This window comes from Macrosteles quadrilineatus, unplaced genomic scaffold, assembly GCF_028750875.1.
Source record: "Macrosteles quadrilineatus isolate MER2022 unplaced genomic scaffold, UCM_ALF_1.0 Scaffold_2__2_contigs__length_208266976, whole genome shotgun sequence".
NCBI lineage: Eukaryota > Metazoa > Arthropoda > Insecta > Hemiptera > Cicadellidae > Macrosteles > Macrosteles quadrilineatus.
Genome location: NW_026542595.1, coordinates 195891640 through 195911860, shown reverse-complemented (window position 1 = coordinate 195911860; position 20221 = coordinate 195891640). Strand labels below are relative to the sequence as shown.

Sequence of the window (20221 nt, the reverse complement as noted above, 5' to 3'; positions counted from 1 at the left end):
CATTTATGATCCTTTGGACGTCGTATTCATATTCAGAATCAATTTCATCAATTCTTTTTACATTTTTCTTTGAATACCGGTACTGTAATTCTTGTATTCGTTTTGCTATACAAACCTTTTCTATGTGTCCATCTTTATGACAATACCTGCAATTTAGCTCATCTATCAATCGGCAATTTTGTTTTTCATGGTTATTCCTTCCACAGTGCAAACAGACATCTGAAAATCCCAGTCTTTGTAGCCTTTTGTTTTTGTTGTCTTTCTTTTTGCTTGAGGAGTCATTAGAGAAATAGTTTTTGGTTGATAAATTGTTGTTTTTAGGTCCAATTTTGTTCTTTGTTGTTTTACTTATTTTGTGAATGTCATTCTGATTATTATTAGTATATAAAATCTGATTGTCAAGTTTTGATGCCTCTATAGCCAAGGCGATTTCTAAGGCTTTTTCAAATGATATTTCACCCAGTTGTAAGAGTTTTTCTCTGATGTCTGAGTCATATAAACCTCTGATGAATTGAGCCCTGAGCATAAGATTTATAACTGATTTTGTACATTTTCCTTCATTACACCCAGATTTGAAATCTGCTGAACAAGCCAGTTGTTTGAGGTCTGTAACATAATTTGTGATTGATTCATTTCCATCTTGTAAACGAGATAAGAATTTGTGCTGTTCTGTAAGTATGTTCTTCTTTGGGCTTAGGTGCTCATTTAGTAATATCAGTAACTCTTGATATGTTTTTGAGTCTGGTTTGTCTGGAGATGTTAGACTACAGATCAGATTGTAGTGCTTAGCACCTAAGCAATTGATTAAAAATAAACCTTTCAATTGTTCTGTCTCTGAATCCTTGTATGTCAATCCTTTTATTTTAAAAAATATTTCTAAACGCTGAGTGTAGCTTTCAAACGTTTCCTTACTTTCATCATAAGCATCAAACATCAAGGCATTGCTCTGTAGTAGGTCCTTGGTACTATGTTTTGATCTAGGCTGTTCTGTCTGTTGACTTGTATGTTGTGTCATTAATGTCATAAAATTGTTCAAAGTAGATATAAGGTCTTGTATTTCAGTCATTTTCTTCCTCGTCGCCAAATTATTAAATACAAATTAATACAAAATATATGAACACAACTCTTGATACATGTTTATTTCTTAATAATGAAGATAAACATTGAATTATTTACAATGTGAAATTATTCCAGTCATATGATTAATATTAAAATAAAAGATAGATTTTTTGGATATATAACACTCCCCCAAGTCAATCAATACCAACTAGCAAATTTAGATGTATCGAGCAAAACATGCATAGCCTGAAGAGACTTTCTTTTGCAACACAATGCATATAGTATCTCTAAGGAAAACATACAACTACATACAATGCCGAATTCAAAGGAGGTAAAATGAGGTGATTAGAATAGTTCATTAGTTTTTATTCTCAATTGGTTGATATTACATATACGAAATATCAGCAATATAACTTGTGTACCTGACATATTAACGTAGAAGAAAAAGTGGAATTGGTCATTATTGTCAGACTTTTGAGGAATAACTAACATCAGTAAAATACTGGTAAAAGATTATCAACCATTTTTTGTTGAATACCTTAATTGTTTTTCACTGCCCCCAACATACAATAAAAATAGCTACTTCCCTATAGGGAAATTCGCTAAAAGGAAAATGAATTTCTCAAATTTTCCCACAAAAAAGACCAATGTTTTCAAATCTCTACAACATGATTTAGAAATAAATCTCAAATTTTCCCACAAAAAAGACCAATGTTTTCAAATCTCTACAACATGATTTAGAAATAAATCGCAAAATTTTATGTTTTGAGGTTAAAAAATGGGGGAAAACAATTTTTACCCTACAAAACCCCTATGAACCCCGGTTTCCATAGTTCGATCATGCAAGCTTAGTTTACACCTTTGTATCAAATTTCATCATACAGTAATCAGATGATTTTTGCTAAAGTCATCATAGCAAAAGACATACATTTATGAATTTGACCTACTGTAATGGTTTTCACCTCTGGGGACAACAAAACGAAAAGTTAATTGGTCCCGGATCCAGGTCTTACCATGAAAAACAGAAAGAAAAGCAGAGAACGTTTGCTCAAACGAGTTTGTGAACCAGCATGATCGGACTATGGGAACGGAAGTTTATGGGGTGGTTATAGGGTCAAAAATTATTTTTCCCAGTTTTGACTCTAAAAACAAAAATTTCACAATATCTTTCCAGACCATTTTGTAGGGCTTAAAAAAATAAATAATTTTGTATGTTGTAGGCTACGCCTAACAGTTACAGGGTTATTTTTTTAAAACTTTAAATTTAAAATTCACATGTTATTCTTATTGAGAATAAATAAACTGTTGTACCGGTAGTTTGCTTGTTTATGGATATATTTTGATCAAATTTTGGCAATTTTGTTTATTTTGTACTAAGCTATCAACATTTAATTAAAAAAAACACCTCCCCTGCACCTTCCCTATAGCAGCAAACCTAGGTAGGCTACGGTACTCATTAAAATTAATGTTATTTAAATAGGAGATAAATCTGACAATTTTCAGGGAATATTTTAGTAGAAATCCAGCCAGGTAAATGGAAATTCGCTTAGTCTGCAGGTTTGCGGCACGAGGGTATTTTTTCCTTTAGTGTACCATAGATTATCAACAATTAATATTTGCCAACTAAGAATGTGAGGTCAATAAAAAGCACAGTTAAATAAAATTAATGCTTCCATTTCTCAAAATTGTTGTGTTAAACCAAATAATATTACTGCATACTTCAATTTCTTTTATAATATGTTTATTGTATATTATGAATAATCGTAAATGTAGCTTTGCTGCAATTGCAAATTTCCTGTAGATTTATCTGTAATGAGTTGCAGATGATGTTGGCCACAAATAAAAGGTTTGGTTTGAACTAAAAGTATATGTATGGATGGTGTGGTTATTGGAATATTAGGATATGTTTTACATTATAAACCAAATGAATAGGTTTAAAAATGTTACTGCATTTGAAATACCAAACATGCATGTTTCCATGTAAATTACTAGTACTATAGCATTGACAATATGCATTGTCCCATGTAAATTACTAGTATTAGCATTGACTATACAGTGTTATATAGTCAATGGTACTAGTACTTTGATACTGATTAACACGCCTCGCCATTTCAACTCATTAATAATTAATTTAATTTGGCATTGACAATCTCAATCCTCAACAATACAAGTGGCATTGACCATGACTCCAACAATCAATTTAGAAGGCTGTGGCAACCACACCCAGCTGTTTTGGACGCTTATTGTTGTCAGTGTGGTTTATAACCTAACATATGTTCTAAGCTACATACATACATTACTATTACTATGCATTCACTTAACCTCAAACTACATCCTGCACCTTGAAATAATACATTCAAAGAGAAATAAATGTCCACATTAGTAAGTATGTTAATGTGAGCTTGAATTTCATTTCTTTAAGGTCAGGTTGAAGGAGAAATGTGAATGTTGTGCATTTATTATTTATGTATCAAAACGTGGTTTGAAACTTGAACCATATGATGAAACTTGAGTCCATGTTGACCTGGTAGGAGGATAGAAATTTAAGATCTTATCAAGAGGACTAAGGAGCCGCCAGGTAGAGGGAGGTCGAGATGTGGTGAGGATTTCCTATTTAGTAACTTTTGAAATCGTACATTGGACGAATGTATAGCGTGATTTTGGTCAGAAGTTATGAGCCAATCTCTCATTTTTAGGCTAAGTTAGGTTAGTTGCAGAGTGTATCTCTCTCTTCTAACAGCCTAGTCAAAGCTTGAACGGTAGCGGTACGGTACTTTACTTTTCTAGCCATTCTTCATGAGATGAAAGTCTATGCTGTTGAAATATACATTCCAATTATTAATACACTCACGTAGGGTAGCGGTCGATCTTCTCGCAGAACGTCTCCCCATGTTTAGCACAGGAGGGTGTCTTGCCCGGAGGCGCGGGGACGAAGGGTGCGTGGTGGTGTCGTCTGCAGCCCCCGTACTCCAGACAGTGTGGGGGTGGAGGTGGGGGCGGTAGATGAGGGTGAGGCAAGGGGAGAGGTGGATTACTGACTACCACCGCTAGTAGACCCAGCAGCAGAAGTAGCACTGACATCTGAAACAGTGAACTAATTAGATTTGGTTATTTTTTGCATTTAGTCTTGTTTTGCCGACTATAAGGCTTAGATAAGATCAGTGTTTTACGACTCGAACCAGGAAGCACTGGACCTGTAGGCAGGAACATTTACCAATCTGACAATAGCCATTAGGGTATTGTCGGATGGATAAATGGATTGAATGACGGATCAAGGGCAACTGAGTCCAGTTTCGGACTAAAACATCATTCCGATTACGATAGGCGGACAATTTTACAGCAAACTATATTTTTGTATCTTTAGTCATATTTGTCAACACATTGTAACATATCGTTTTAAGATAAAGAGCTAGGTTGCTCAGTGAATATGGTGCTCGCTTGGTAATCAGAATGTCAGCAGTTCGATCCTGAACAAATCACAAGACTTAAAAGTTCGGGATTGGGACCAGCTTGATCATTGGGCTTTCAATGGTCCTGATTAAAGATTTAGCTGATCTTAGTAAGTAGCAATTAAGTCAATCGTATAATTCATCCATCAATCTCATTTCACTCATCATCCATGAAAACGCAGCCGGGTTCGTAGCGTCGTGTATAAATCCAACCAAATCTAATGAATTGAAAAGATAGAAACAGACTAAGTTTTTGCTTTCCTGATAATAACCCAACCTCGATGAATGATCCAATACTCGGCTGATCGTATGATGCAATACTACGAATCTGGTAGCAGCAATTACACCCAGGCTTGAGATAGCTTAATTGTTAAGATACCATCTGGGATACTAAATTTAAAGACGGGTGATAGTCTTACAGCAAAGCACACACATAAGGGGTCTACTTGATAGCATTCTGCAAGCTCTGGTTATTCACCTTGCTTTTAAAGTTTACCTGTGCAGAAAAAGGTTGTGTTTTTTGTAAACTCGGGAAAGATTACATCTCATCTCGCTTTCGTAGGTAGTGTCTTATGGTTCTAGCTCCTCAATAAACAAACCCTATAGACCCATATGTCAACTGTCCATTTTTCTATCATTTAGACAGACCAAATTCTTTATGCGGGATCAACTAAAGGGGTTCAAAAGCGAAAATGACTCCAGCAATGTCTGGACGTTGGCTAGTGCTGTATCTTCTCGTATTTTATAATATTGTATTCTATTCTATTTTTTTGTGACGTTTGAGGCATTTATAATCTATCATCTTGTAGTGTAATGGTTCGAGGCATTTATTTCTTCGTAGTATTTGCCTTGTAAAGTTTGATATAGCAACTTTTGTTTTGCTGTGGCGGTTTCAGTCAATTACAACATTGTGTTATGATGATTTGAATGATTCCTGTATTGTGATGGTTCCAGACATTCATTTCAGGGCTTTATGTCGATTACTTGAGGCTACTCCTCACTAGTGACCCGCTTCCCGAGGCCTTGAGGCAATCTGGTCCTAATGAGCTGTCAATACCCCATTACACCTCAGCTGATGTCTGTGTCGACTGGCCGAGGTCAGTGACTGTGGTGCAACCTGCAGAAAAAACACAGGAGAATCTCCTTACATGAGGGGTATATTTCTGATCGGTGGAGGTATAAAATATCTAACGTGGTTTGATTGATCAAGATTCGGTTGAAGGCATGATTTCAAATTGTCACTGATCACTACTGTTGACTGCAAAACTATAAGCAGCTGTTGATGGTTCTCAACTCAATCAAAAGCTCTGGGGCCCTATTTTTGAAATGGTTGACTGTTGAGTTGAGTGTCGAGTCATTCTATTTCCAATCGTTTCGTATTTTTGAAACGGTTGACGGTGGACTTATACAACCAAAACTACTCAACACCTATCGAGCTGTTGAGTGGAGGTTGACTGCACTTTCTTCTTCCTCTCTTTCGGCAAAAAATTACTCTTTTTGAGACGACGCCATATTGTTTTGTTATTGCTTTAATTTACTAATTGCGATTTAGAGGTTATGTATTTGTTGTCAATGTATTAGCACCCAATTATGCGATTGTTTTCTGTAGAATAATCGCATTTTAATTTTATTTACTGTGTCAATACTAGACTATTTAATCAAGGGTTTTATTCTTGTTGGAATGTTTGAAATATACTAGGCATACTAATTGAACTTATTATAAGATAATTATTGTTATTAGACCTATGATTGAAGGTATTAAAGATTGTGGTAGAGAGAAACAATATAATAGTTTGTTTCAATACCATTCACCTAATAAAGGGATCAAATTAATTTAAGTTACGATATGCTTTCAGTGCAATGGCAAATAGCCGCTTTAACCTAAATAAAAAACAATTAAAAATAACATAAAACAAACCGATGAAGGAAAGGAAACTAAAATAAGGCGATGTGTTCCGAAATAGAGACGAAGAAAGCAAATAATAATGTATTTATAGGATGAGTGTAGGATCTAAAGTAAAGTGCAGCCTATGCCTAAACTTATAATTAGCTACACCCTAAAACAAACATCCATAGTAAATTTTATTTTTTATACTTAAGTTTATTACTTTATTTAGTTTACTTTAGTTTATTACTTAAGTTAAGGTACTTTGCAATCACTAAGATTTAAGATTAAGCAAGACATAACCTCAATCTCAATCTCTCAAGAACGGAGTTGACAGTTTACCTCAGTGTCTCGATATATGGCAGATTGAGATTAGCTCTAGCTGCCAGATTTTAGAGTAAGAAGAGGATCGAAGTCCGCAAAAACTCTGCATTGTGATTGGTTCAAAATGACGTCATCTGATTTTTTGACGGTCGTATGCTCTACATTTCCACCACGAGTCTCTCAACTAGTGATTCCCAACTCGCTTCCCAACTGTTGGGTTTCAAAAATACCAAATCATGTTGTTTGTTGAGTTGAGTGCTGACGATTGACTCAACTGTCAACCATTTCAAAAATAGGGCAGCTGAAGAGATGAAGTAATTTTGTCAACCAACCAGTAGCTTTTACTTTGCTTCGTAACAGGGTTTGGAACGCAAAAGGGTGGGGGAGGTTACATCCATTCGTAGAAAAATACATTACAGTACTATCGAATCTCGAGAAAATAATCGAATCAACCATGTGCAGGTTGTTCTATTGAACCAAACAATCGCCGTTTTTTATTTGTTCCTGTGCATTAATCAAGGACATTCTCCGATGACTTTCTTTTGTTACTGAAATCATTATCACCCTCCGAGTAGCTAATGTTAAGATTTGACTTCCTTTGATTTTCCTGAACCGCTTTGTTTCTTTCATCAAAGTTATTTTTTAAGTCGTGGAGTGAGGAGTAACGTACCTATATGGTAGTGTACGTAATAGATAGGTAGTAAAATATTTGTTATTATATTTATTTGAATTAAAACAAAAAAATATTTTAAAATTTGTATAATTTTTATAGTGTTTGGTTACAAAAAAAAATATGTTTCCAAAGTTAAAAAACTTACTAATAAAATACTTGTATGCTTTGTTGGCTTAGATATACCTTACTGTATACAACCTACCCGTTTCCATAGTTAAGCTAGTCATGTTATTGTATCTCTTTTGTTTACACTTTACTTATTTTACACACCCATTGGAAAAGCTGTAACTCTTCATGAACGTTAACCATAACATTTCGGGTATTTATTTTGTTTGAAAATATATCGAAGCCCATAACATTTGTACAGTTTTAGCCGGTTGAGGTTAATTTTAGCTTTCTGGAATGTAAAATATGTCTCTAGTTTCCTTCGGTGTACACCTGTGGTTTGGCCTACATTGATAGACCCCTTCCTACTGCAACTGGATACCTAATTAATGTTACAAAGTGTCAATATTTGCTTATTTTATAGCTAGATAATGAATAGTAAATAATTTGCTTTTATCAGTACGGGGTCTCTGGTTCCTGTATTTGAATTATTCAAATGATTTGTCGTCATACTGCAAAGTCGATACTCGATACATTTAGTCTACTAAGGCCACCTTGGGGGTCAGTTAGTTTATAATTATAGTAGCGAATGCGATGCACACTTTGTTTATATAGCTTATAAAGGTAAACAATATAATTTTCGACTTCAGTATTACCTATTTATTTGAGGAATAGTGCAGTGTATTGCAAAATTATAGTTCTTCAGAAGGTCTTGGACTTAAATTGAATTCTCTAAGTATAATGAGGTTTAGATGCATCCCAGAATACTAATGGAAATAACTACTCCTCCCTCAAGCTACAAACTAGAGGCTTCGCAAACACATTCAATATAAGTCCCAATTATCATGTGGGAATATTCTCAACTCTCCCATAACGCAAACACGAAGTTTCGCCATTTAATTTTATTGCTATCCCACCTTTCGATCATGACTTGCATAATCACAGGAACTGTTGGAAGGTGTTAGAATACTTGGAACTGTACGGTTAATTGTATCCCTTTATTATTGTTGCATAACCTGGTCTTCTACCTTTCACGCTGGCGCGACGGTCTGTCATCTATCAACAGCTGACGGTCATCAGCTGATTATTAAGATGGATGTCATCAGATGCTTTAATGTCACACAACTGCATTGCAGAACTTCTTAGATGGAATGAAGCGAAGACAGAGGAATGAAAAAACGCTATCATATTTCTAGTTATGGCGTCAAATTTGTCGTTGTTTTGGAACTTGTCAACTGCGTAGCCTATATAGCTAAGCACACTTACCAAGCTAACAGCTGATTAATTAGAAGGTAGAAAATAGGTCTTCCAGACGAGGATTTATCCCCTACTCTAAATGAGGTTAAAATCCCACATCACCGAATGTAAAAAGTAAAAAGCTCTTTCTATAGTGCCGAGGATAAGGCGAGTCCTAGACCACCTTCCACTGAAACTTACAGCGTACATTTTTCGTTGGTATAGTACGTTTTAAATATCCCTTTGAAACTGAGAGACTATTAAATCTGACAGTGCGAATTATTATTTGTATCGCAGCACCGAATATGACCCACCATCCCACCCACAAAAAACTCTTACTGAAGAAAACACACACCTTTCTGTAAATAAATTAAATGAAATTATTCTTATTTTTAGGCGAAATTATTAGAATATGTTTTAGATTACTCAAAATGGTTTACTTACAATAATTGCTGTCAGAGGATTTAGTGTAAGCCGATTTCAAAATCCAATATCAGGAGCAATCTTGAAGTTTATCCATAGCGCTGCTGTTCCCTGTAAAAATCATGGTGTTAGATTATATATTATTTTACACACCGCTATATTATTTTACAAATACTGAACTAAACACAAGCAAAAGAAATTGGTGCATATGTATTGTAAAATAACTGGGAAAGAGCTTTCTCCCTAAGTGACCAGTAATAAATGACATATGAGCCAATTAGTTTATGACTTTATTACGTCATCCATGTGGGAGTTTCTAGACGGAAGTGATAGTCATGGCATCACAGACTACAGACACGTGTTTATAACTAGAAATTTCACATGGACCTCCCTTAACTTTTCTAATTTGAGAATTGTCCAGTTTGATCATTGGGCTTTAAATAAATGATCCTGGCTAATGAAACAGCTGATTTTAGTCAGTAACAAAGCTACACAGATCATCACACACCATTCTACACTCATCCTTCACTCATATTTGGGTTGAAATAAGCACCTAAGTGGCGTCCCCATCTTAATGATTGATAATTGATAATTGATAATTTCACAGGTTCAATTTGTACGGGAGACACTATAGGGTTTGTGTTTTTTTAGGTGAAGATAAGTGAATGAGTTGATACTTTTCATTGAAATTGCGACCATACAGAGAAGGTATTTTAAGCCAAGTATGAATGGAGATGAGTGTAGAATGGGTGGCGTGATCTTGTCATGTTAGTGACTAAGGTCAACATATTCCTTAGACAAAGCTGTTAATTAATAGCTAATGGCAACCAAGGGACCTACAGTTTATAGTGGAATCCGAACCACATTTTTGCCTTGGTATTAACGAATTGGTCTAATTATCAGGATAGCACTGCGGATATTCGTAGTACTCACTAGTGCGGACGTTAATCCACACCAGGGAGCATCGCATCCACAGAGCAAACCTATAAAAATCCACAATTCGTGACCGCCTATTAGCTGGATTACAGGACGACGCCACCGTCTTAGTCCTATCTAAGCTTTGCTACAAAGATAAAATAGGACCATTTATTAAAATCCCAATGATCAAGGACAGTCTGATCCAGTTTCGAACCATAAAAAGTTATTGGCTTCTCTAAAGATCGAACCAGCAGTCCTCTAATACTAATTTCTGAACAATACTGTCTACTCAGCTACCAAGATATACTTTTGGTCGATGCCAATTCACAATACATTGTCCTTGTCACTGGTGTGCTTAAACAATTTAAATATTTCAGAAATTATGGCATGGAGAAACCACCAGATGTTCATGGAATATGAGTATCATCATCATCATGCATATCAATAGAAACTTTACGCTACTTAGGGGGGTCACGTACAAAACGTGTGTGTGATGTTAATCCAGGAGAAAACTTTTTAAGATTCAAGACATTCACAGTTCTTTAACTGATTGATTGTTTTGTTTATGTTTAGTAGTAGCATTGACTATTGTAGTCAAAGGTGTATGGACGAACCAATACAAGGGAGTATGTTTTATCTATGGTAGTAGCAGCTTTTGCAGCGGGTTAAAATTAAATCATGTGGTGGTCACCATTTCAAACAAAATTATTAAAGTATTATGTTCAAAGCCACAGTAAACCGTTGTTACGTTTTCTTGTCGTTGATTATAAAACCCCCTTTTAAGTTACTCTGTCCATACAGGTGATTAAATCAAACCGATGATAGTTTTTATGGAACTAACAATTGCATTTTGTTTGTATTATCAATCGAGGCGGTGTAACTTTTTAATTCAATATATTTAAAGAACTACTTTATTACCTATTGTGTCTTCATCCCGATGTGAACCACGAGTATACTCGTAGTAGCAGGTAAATATATAACACAAAATAAAGCTTTACTGTCTTAATTTTTTTTTATTTGTAACCAATAATCATCAAACCACTTGTAGTTAAACTTGGAAAAACCTTGTTCTATTCGACTTTTGTCATATGGTTTGTTTCAGATGGATGTGGTATACGAGAAGGGTTCAGTCTTATCCATGTTCTTAAGACCCTGCCGGGTCACTATATAATAGGATATATCCATTAAAGGCTAGCGGAGCGAGCTGGTCTAGTGTTTAGAGCATGAGACTTTGATCCCCGAGGTTCCGGGTTCAAACCCCGTTAAATCACCAATGGATTTTATCTAAGAGATAATGACACAACCCCTAAGTCTAGCTTGAAGTAATGTGAAAACAATGCCGGGCTCGTGTCTAGCACCATAGGACACAAAAACAAAAGACAAAACAATTCAAGTTTAGTGTGATTTGAACCCAGGGCCTCTAGAACACAATTACACACTAGAATCACTATACCAGCCACACCCCCAATCAACTGTTGGTTATTAGCAACAACTATTGTTCTGCAAGATCTGATATTAGATTACTTATTGATTGTTAACATACGGTAGTAGACAATGGTCAAGACGTGCATGCGTGTATGTGTATGTTGTTATATATGTCTGTTGTCCAGCGAAGGCCAAATGACCGTGGTCACAAACCACTCACCAACATTGAGTTCCGCCACTGTCACATTCTCACATACCACAATGAGGAATGTGTCGCGAATGTGAATTTATAGAGCAAAATTCCATCTACTGATGTCAATTAGCAGGATAAAATATTACCGAGATACCTAACTGACTGAAAATAAACTTTCCTGGTTTTAAGCATGGTTCAGAGAGGGTCAATATCTTCAAGCACGTATTAGACATTTTTATCTACGTAGAGAGTGTTGTGCAGAAAGAATTACTAGCTAGGACGGCCAAGTGACTTCAAATTCTATCTACAACGAAAAATTAAACGAAAATAATCTATGGAATCGAAAAGTTATCCTGTATCGCAAGTTGTTAGGGTTGAATTGATTAGCTTCGATTGAGCTATGCAGGACAAACCAAATGTGTTAATTCGTCCTCTTATTAACGTCCACAGATTTACGGGGACTCCTCCTACACCCCTGAATCATGGTCTCAGTTGCATTCCTTAGTGCCATCGAAAGGATCAAATAAGATTCACGACACTTAGGAAAAAAATAAGTATCGAACTCCTACCGTATGTTTCCTCTGGGTGAGTGGGTTCTACCTCAGACTACGGAGCTTCAAATATCTGTAATCCTATACAAAATATAAACTGCTCACCTCGAAAGAGTATCTAAATTGTACTCCAGTGGAAATACCTTCCCCTCCGCCATCCGACTAATACATTTCATCCGAGATTATTCCACACCCAAACACCGGCAGACAATGCAGGGCGCGACGGTGGTTCTCTCATGACGTCACATCGAAGACGCTCGCTCCCGTAATCCGCACAAAGGCACGGAAAGTGAAAGAGTTGGGTGCTTTCACTACATTGTGATGCGGACAGGGTGCCGACGCTTCCGGCGGCCATTGAGGTCAAGGGGAGCTCAAAGCCTCGAATCTCGGAGCTCGCGATCTGCGGGGGAGAGGTGAAAGAAGTGAAAGGGGTGGCTGAATCACCGAGTGGTCACCCGTGGCTATATTTAGCTAATCCGGCCCCTCTTTGGAGATCTGTTTTGTCCAGAGTCATTAATCTCGTACTTCTAATGTGTTTATTTCGTAGCCCAGATGGTATGAACAACACAATGCAAAGTAGTAGTAAACAAACAATTTGTTTCCAGGAAGAATATTCTGGTACTTGGAAATGTCAGATTTGATCGCACTAGAGTACATGATAATTGACTTACGCCTCGGGCAATTCGCTAAGCACTTGGTGTGGTGCTGAATTCACAGACGTATTTGATTTAAAAGCACAGTACCTGGGGACCGAGCTTTGCTCGGGGAACTTTATTACTATACTCTGAGAGTATTCTTTGGTCAATGTAAATCTATCCCAAAAATATTATTTTGCGGTCTATCTTTTTCTTGACATATATTTAACTTCTATTAAAATAATATCATACCTAGTCTACTGAAATGATGAGAAAGAAGAGGTTTTAACAATTTGTTTGGTTCCCCTTAACGGGCCAAACTATAGAAAATACCTAGTATTTTTCACGCTGAATTCGAAAAAGGCTATCAGCAGCAAGAAACTTCTTACCTTCCTTACTTTGAAGTATTAGTCACTGCAAGAACTTGGGCTCGCTCCGAAACTACTTAAATTATTGAAGATAATATCAGTAAGATTAGTTTTGTAATAGACACAAGCCTTGATCTTGTTTGGCTAATATTACAAGATATTAAACGTTTCTATGATTCAAAAGAATAAACATGTTCTAGCAAATGATTATGTGTAAACAATCTCAAAATTTCACAATGAGCACGAAGAGCAGCCATGAGATATTCTGTACAAATATTAAAGATGGCCCCCTGGTTCAAAGTTCACAGTAGTTAAACCGTGTGAAAGAATTATACAGATGTCTGCGAGCGATCGGCGAAAATATTTATCTACCAGACATAGTGTAAACAAACAGAAGCCGGTGTAGCCTTGAGGGGGCTCTGATATATGACAGTCGCCGCTCGTACGCTGATGGCCCAAGGGGCCTCTGATATATGACAGTCGCCGCTCGTACGCTGATGGCCCAAGGGGCCTCTGATATATTACAGTCGCCGCTCGTACGCTGATGGCCCAAGGGGCCTCTGATATATGACAGTCGCCGCTACGCTGATGGCCCAAGGACGGGCAACTTGAGTGATCGCACCTGGTAAAAGCCGCTGAAGAACAAACGCCGTGGATAACTGACGAGCCAGCGAAGAATTGAAATGGGTCAGAAGAAGAAAGAGTTGAGAGCATTGTGTAACTCTACAGTTTACTTTTCGAGTCTCACAAAAGGTGTGGAGATGAAAGGTATTTTGTGTGAATTATGTGTTTAGAATTAGACTGTGCAGAAGAGTTGAAATTTCGTAATGTTCAGCGTATTTTTCGTCTTATCGCATTGCTTCGGGGGTACACGGTGTGATAGTTCGTTTCAAGATCATTTAGTACACCCTATGAAAGAATCGGTACAATTTTGCCGGGTGAATGCGGAATAAAGTAGGAGCCAGGAATAGCTATTTCAAATTATATTGAATCATTTTCGTGTGGTCTCTCACAGAGTTGGGTTTAACAGTGATCAACACCATTTTATCATGGAAGGCTTTCGACATTCAATGGATTTTTGAAACCCTGACTGATGACAATAATTAAATATGGTTAGTGTTACATATCCATCTGAACGTATCTGTGAAACGTTCTAAAACAATACTTTTGCTATTTGAAACATTTGAGAGCATAAATCACTAATTGCGGCCTCTTAAATAAAAAAAATATAGTACGTGCGTGAATGTACAACAATGTATCGACAAACGAAATACTTATTTCCACTCATTAAAGTCTCCCAGACGCGGCATTATTTAAATCTATAATGGTATGTATTCAGTATTCTCATTTTAATTGGTTTGGACCTAAATAAATTAATGTATTAAACACTCTCTTGTCAATTTATTATCTTTGTGGATCACGTGAAGTCAGTTTTGAGCGTTTCCAGTATATCTAAAGTGTGTTTTAATATTAGCTCTCAATTTCTTGAATTATTTACCTGATATTTTTTCTATTACCTGATATAAAACTACTACGATCAAATAACACGTTTTTTAACTGCCGCTTATCTTCTACACTTTGTTATACCAAAAATACAAGGAAACATACAATCGAATTCAACGCACTCAAGTACTGAATGCAATGAGACGCATAGGTTCAAACAACATTAAAAACCCTAGAATTCACGTAGACTAAGTATCAGATTTGTAGTATCAAAGTCGATGATAAAACCTAATTGTTTCTGGAAATGAAAACTAGATAGGTTAGTATGGAGTACTAAGTGGCTCACTTAGTAACCAACAGGTTGCCAGTTCGATCGTGAAAAATTCAAGAGCTTTTTGTCCAAAATTGAATTAATTTATTCTTGATTACTGGTTAAATTTAAATATACCTAGTGACTAAAAAATCAGATGACCTGATCCATCAAATCCTGACCAAAACATTTGGTCACACTCCTTTAATACTTTTAATACTTTTCAATGAAATGGCAACCATACGAAGTAGGTATTTTAAGCCAAGTATGAATAGAGATGAGTGCAGGATGAGTGGCGCGATCATGTAGTCTTGTTAGTGACTATAAGGCTGACATATTCCTTAGACACATCTGTAATAGCCCATTCAGCTAATGGCAACTAAGGGACCTACAGTTCATAGTGGAATCCGAAGCACATTTTTGCCTTGGTATTAACGAATTGGTATAATTATCAGGATAGTACTGCGGATAGTCGTAGTACTCACTAGTGCGGACGTTAATCCACACCATTCTGCATCCACTATTCAGGTTAAAATACGCACACAAGGTCATCGTTGCCTTCAAGAACTAATTTATTATTTCAAAAATAATATGAAACTACCTGAGTGTGGGCATTCAACAACTAAATACAAGTTATACAAAGAGTCTGACAAACCTTTCTAGTGACAAGGTGTAAAATGACGACATTGTAAGATCAGTCTGCTCGCCGTTAGTCATTCGAGGTCAAAGTTCAATCGCTGAGTGTAGTTGTAGTTGGTCTGTAACTGTCAGCGCAGTCATGACTTTCATGACTACCTATTAGTCAAGTTGTAGCCGTGTAATTTGTCGGTTGTGACTAATGTAGCATGACGTTCGCGTGTCTACGACGTATACACGCGCATGCACCAACACACACACATATGCGCAAAAACACGCATTCATTATTCACACACATACACATACCAATATATATGCAGAGTGTCTGCATAGATGAGCACCGTGGGTACGGGGTTAATTCCCTTTCTTACAATATACACTCGTAAAGACATCCGAATGCGTTATCCAAGACCCCAAGATTATGATTACATATAAGACAAATTCTTGTAAACCTTGGTATCTAGCTTGAGTATCTTTGGGTGCTCCAAAACAGAAAGTTCTTGTTTGAGGGACCCATCGTTTTGCAAATAAGTGGTCCTTTTCAATAAGGCGTGTAATGCACTGTAATGAGTAGCAAAACACGTATAATAAGTAGTTGAAAAACGTTAACATTGTAGTTTTTCTGATAGTTGTGACGGAGAAAATTTAATATTTACTTTGCAAGGTACCACCTCGAAAGTCCTTTTAGAATGCCTTAAAAAGCCCTATCATCAGAGTATCATTTCAGATATTTTACTGCAGTAACCACAGACGTACGTAAACTATTTGAGTTTTAGCTACAGTGATGAAACTTTCCGGTGGTTTATGGATGAAAAGACAGCCGGTTATACAGAGGTTTCGTTTTTACATTAGTATCGAAAAGTAAAAACTGTTCTAGGGTCGTCAGAGTTCTGCATGACTCACAAACCGGCAGTACAAATCAGACCCCGGCTGGTGTTTCTATTGACATTATACCTTAAACAGACTGTACTTAGATCATAAATGTCATTTCTTCAACGCGTAAAAAAGATGACATTCATGGACCAAAAAATTACAGCTTTGTCTTTTTCAAACGGTCTTGGTAACTTCAAAGGGAACTGCAATGAAAAATGTATTAGACGTTAAACAACTCTAGACTGAAGAGTTTAGGTTTTAACTCTTGGATAACGCTTCGGTAGAGGTTTTGCTACCTGCAAAGCCTAATAGTAAACCGATTATGAATAATCCTATGGAAGTCAACACTTTGTTTGTTCCGATAATTAAGTAGTTTATTTTATGAATAAAATTAAAGAAAACAATTATTTGTCGATACAAGGTCCCTTTCTTAACCATCATTTTTGTCAATGAGTAGCTCGGTGGAAAAAACAAACTAGATTTAATGGGATGATCAGTACTTAATGAGATTTTGTTTAACTATTCAAAACACAAATACCAGAATAATGCAGGGTATTCTGCTGGTAAGTAAATTGCATTAATGTTATTTTTAACCGGTGGTTATGTATGTCAGTACACAGTTGAAGCTATTTATGTACTCAGCAACCCTCAGTTTTGGAAAACACAGCCTTCAAAATGTAAATTACTTTATTTACCTTTAAAATCCCAAATTGAGCAGTGATCAGGAAACGTAATTAAAATATGGCTCAAACAAAATATTTTTGTAAAAAGCATAGTGAAAGATCACGAAAGAAATAGCAAGAAAGCATAAAAAGAAGGAATTATACCAAAAGGAAAACATTTACAACAATTTGAAGGATCCTTATAGAAATTGATGAATGAAGCTGCTAATTCAATTACGATTGTTAAAGTTATGTTCGTTTCCGTGGTTAAAAAACCTCATCATCTGTTGGAAATCGCCGGTCTTCCAACTATTATAGGGAACAAGGTCGTGAATCATCGAGTTTAAAAACATACTCTATCTTAAGTGTAAGAATGCATGTCTGATTGAATTGATAATAGAGTCAAGTTTGTAAATACCAAATAACCTGGGGTTTCACGGTATTAGATAACAAAGGCACTTACTGTTATGACCAATTTGTTTGCTAAAATAATTCAAAGCTTGATCTAACTTCAATATGTGTGTATTGTAGGTTCACGTTTTATTATGCTGATAGATTAATATATCCCTTGTTGCATTTTGTGCGCAAAAATTGTTAAATTATTAATTTTGTGGTTATTGTTAAGTTATTAATTTTAAAATATAGCCAAACAAATTTTCACCCTAGAACCGATCAAGTAGTTATAATTTGTATCGTGAAAAAATAAAAAAGGTTTTTAATAAAAAAAAGTTACGTTATAGTTCCAAAATAAGAATTTCCTTCACAAAACCAAACTAAAATTATTTTATGGAATATATGACAAAAAAGTATGACAAAGCTTGGCTGTAATACAAATTGTCAAGCCAACATTGGGTTGACTATGTGGGGAAAATAGTTTTGGACGTTTTTGGCTTTTCCATTTTCTGAGAGCTCGCCGTCATGTTTGGCGCCAAAACCAGCAAAATAACTTTGAAACCCGCCGAGAAAGCTTGCATGCATAAGTATTACCGGTTTGTTTTATTTGGGCGTTTTTACACCAGGGTCATCTTTTACTTTTAGAAAACTGCCAAAATCCCGATCTTCTTTACAAAATTTTTGAAAGTACAGCGCGAGTTTCGGATTTTAACGTTTCCAATATCGAAAAGTTCATGTCCTATATGAGTAACACGTAAAATATAATTCAGTTTCAAAGAGAGAGGTTTCTACAATTATACTTGAAGCTATGTCCAGACGCGTCTAAATTGGCACTTAAAGTGTAGACACCGGTGAAGTAATCTGGTTTATTTTCCCGTTTACTTTCTCCTTCGGTAAGTTTGAAATGGGACAAAGTGAATTACTAGATAGGCTTAAAACGCAACACACGTTAATCAGTTTTTGGGGAATACAAGTGATAAAACTAATGTTTGGATGATTTTTTTTTAATTTATGTTAATGTTACTCCTAAATATTGTTATAGTTAACAAAATAAGCAAAGTGTTTAGGTTAACAGGGTTCAGCAAAGAACTTTGAAAAAATGAATAAAATAATATAAAAAGTTTGAATACAAAATATTTAAAAATTTTTAGCGATAAAAATGTTTTTAAGAACAACTCTTGAACATACCTCATTACGTCCTTCCTGAATAACTCACTAAAATTATTATAGCAAAAATTATACGGTTAACCTTTCAAATCAATCACACATAACAAAATTGCATTTGAAATTATAATTAAATTTAGAAATCAGTTAAATACAATTTTTATCCCACTGCTTACCACGAGCTTCCCAAACTAAACACAAAACTTATCGAACTATGTTACAGAAACATTTTAAACATCTACTGTTATAATACTGTAGATCATCTGGCTAGTGTAGTGTAATGTGTGTATATAAAAAAAATGGCTTTATGTGATTATAAATGGAAGATAAAGCTACGACAACGTGTTGTTCAACTTACGGCGGAAAGTGACAGTTGTGTCCCCAACGAGTACTTTCACTAGACTGAGACCCTTCGGTGTCCCCTCCTCAACCACCGGAGTTTTAGAGGGGTTTGACTTACTAAGACCTTAGCTTTAGAGGTCTATGATTTGAGGCCTAAGTTTAAAGCATGATTTAATCCTAGGGATTTTACTAACTCAATACCTGAGCTTTGAGAGAAATTTTATAGTTTTAGATTTAGAGAAGCTTCACTATTTCGAGGTGTTAAACTGTAGAATGCCTTTTATGACCTAATTTTAAGCGATTTCAGCTCAAGATTTATTAGGGTTTAGAAGGGTTTATCCTACTAAGTACCTGAGAGTCTTTTAAAGGGTTTTATTTAAGTTCTAGGTTTAAGAGATAGTTTAACGCAGGACTTACGTTTTGGAGAGGTTGATGGTTGATCTTACCCAAGAACTTAGGTTCATAGACTTTGGGTTTTACATTTTTACATGTTTGAGAAAATACTTTGGTTTCAGCGAGTTGTAACTAACACGTGACTTGGATCCCTCTTTCTGTAGATATTAACTCAAAACTTAAATTTCAGAGGGATACAAAACTCTATTGGCTTTTGAGAGGATCACCTAAACGCCTTATGTAAATGTTTAACTCACGTTCTGTCTTTAGAGGGAGTTATTCAAAGTCCCAAATAACGCCTCGATTCAATCTCCAAATACATCATCTCAATTCAGGCCCTCTCTTTTTAACAATACATTTCATTTATGATGTAAAGAGGGGAAAGGGTATTTGGAACAAATCAAATATCCCACAAAATAAAACAGTGTTTAAGCTAAATTGAATTTTTTTATCCTTAAAATACCCCAACAGTATTGGTTTTGACGGATCAAAACATGTTTTAATAAAATGATGGTATACTTTTGAGTGCTGTTAAGCTATTTTTATGTTACATAATGTGCGCTCAATCTTCTACCAAGATTTCTTGACATTCAGTAAAGATGGACGCTCACTTTTCATCTCCTGATAGGATCTTCACTTGGTTACCGGTGTATAAGACTGTAATTACTAGGGAACTTCGGCACTCAATAATACTATTTCTTACACCAAACTATATTTGGTTAACAAGCCTTCCAATCTGTATTTTTGTATTTTTGTCTTCC

At 35.8% G+C, this 20221-nt stretch overlaps 1 protein-coding gene across 1 annotated transcript in view; it reads right to left on the bottom strand.

Annotated features, from left to right (window-relative positions):
• LOC128987788 (protein spaetzle 5) overlaps nucleotides 1–19150 on the bottom strand; it is a 28772-nt gene extending 9622 nt beyond the window's left edge. The window contains exons 1-3 of the mRNA XM_054408814.1: nucleotides 19084–19150; nucleotides 9176–9265; nucleotides 3911–4140 (exon numbers count right to left, since the gene is read on the bottom strand). Of these exons, the coding sequence (XP_054264789.1) occupies nucleotides 3911–4140 (230 nt within the window). The 5' untranslated portion in view covers nucleotides 9176–9265; nucleotides 19084–19150. The remainder of the gene's footprint in view (nucleotides 1–3910; nucleotides 4141–9175; nucleotides 9266–19083) is intronic.
• Between the last annotated feature and the right edge of the window lie 1071 nt (nucleotides 19151–20221).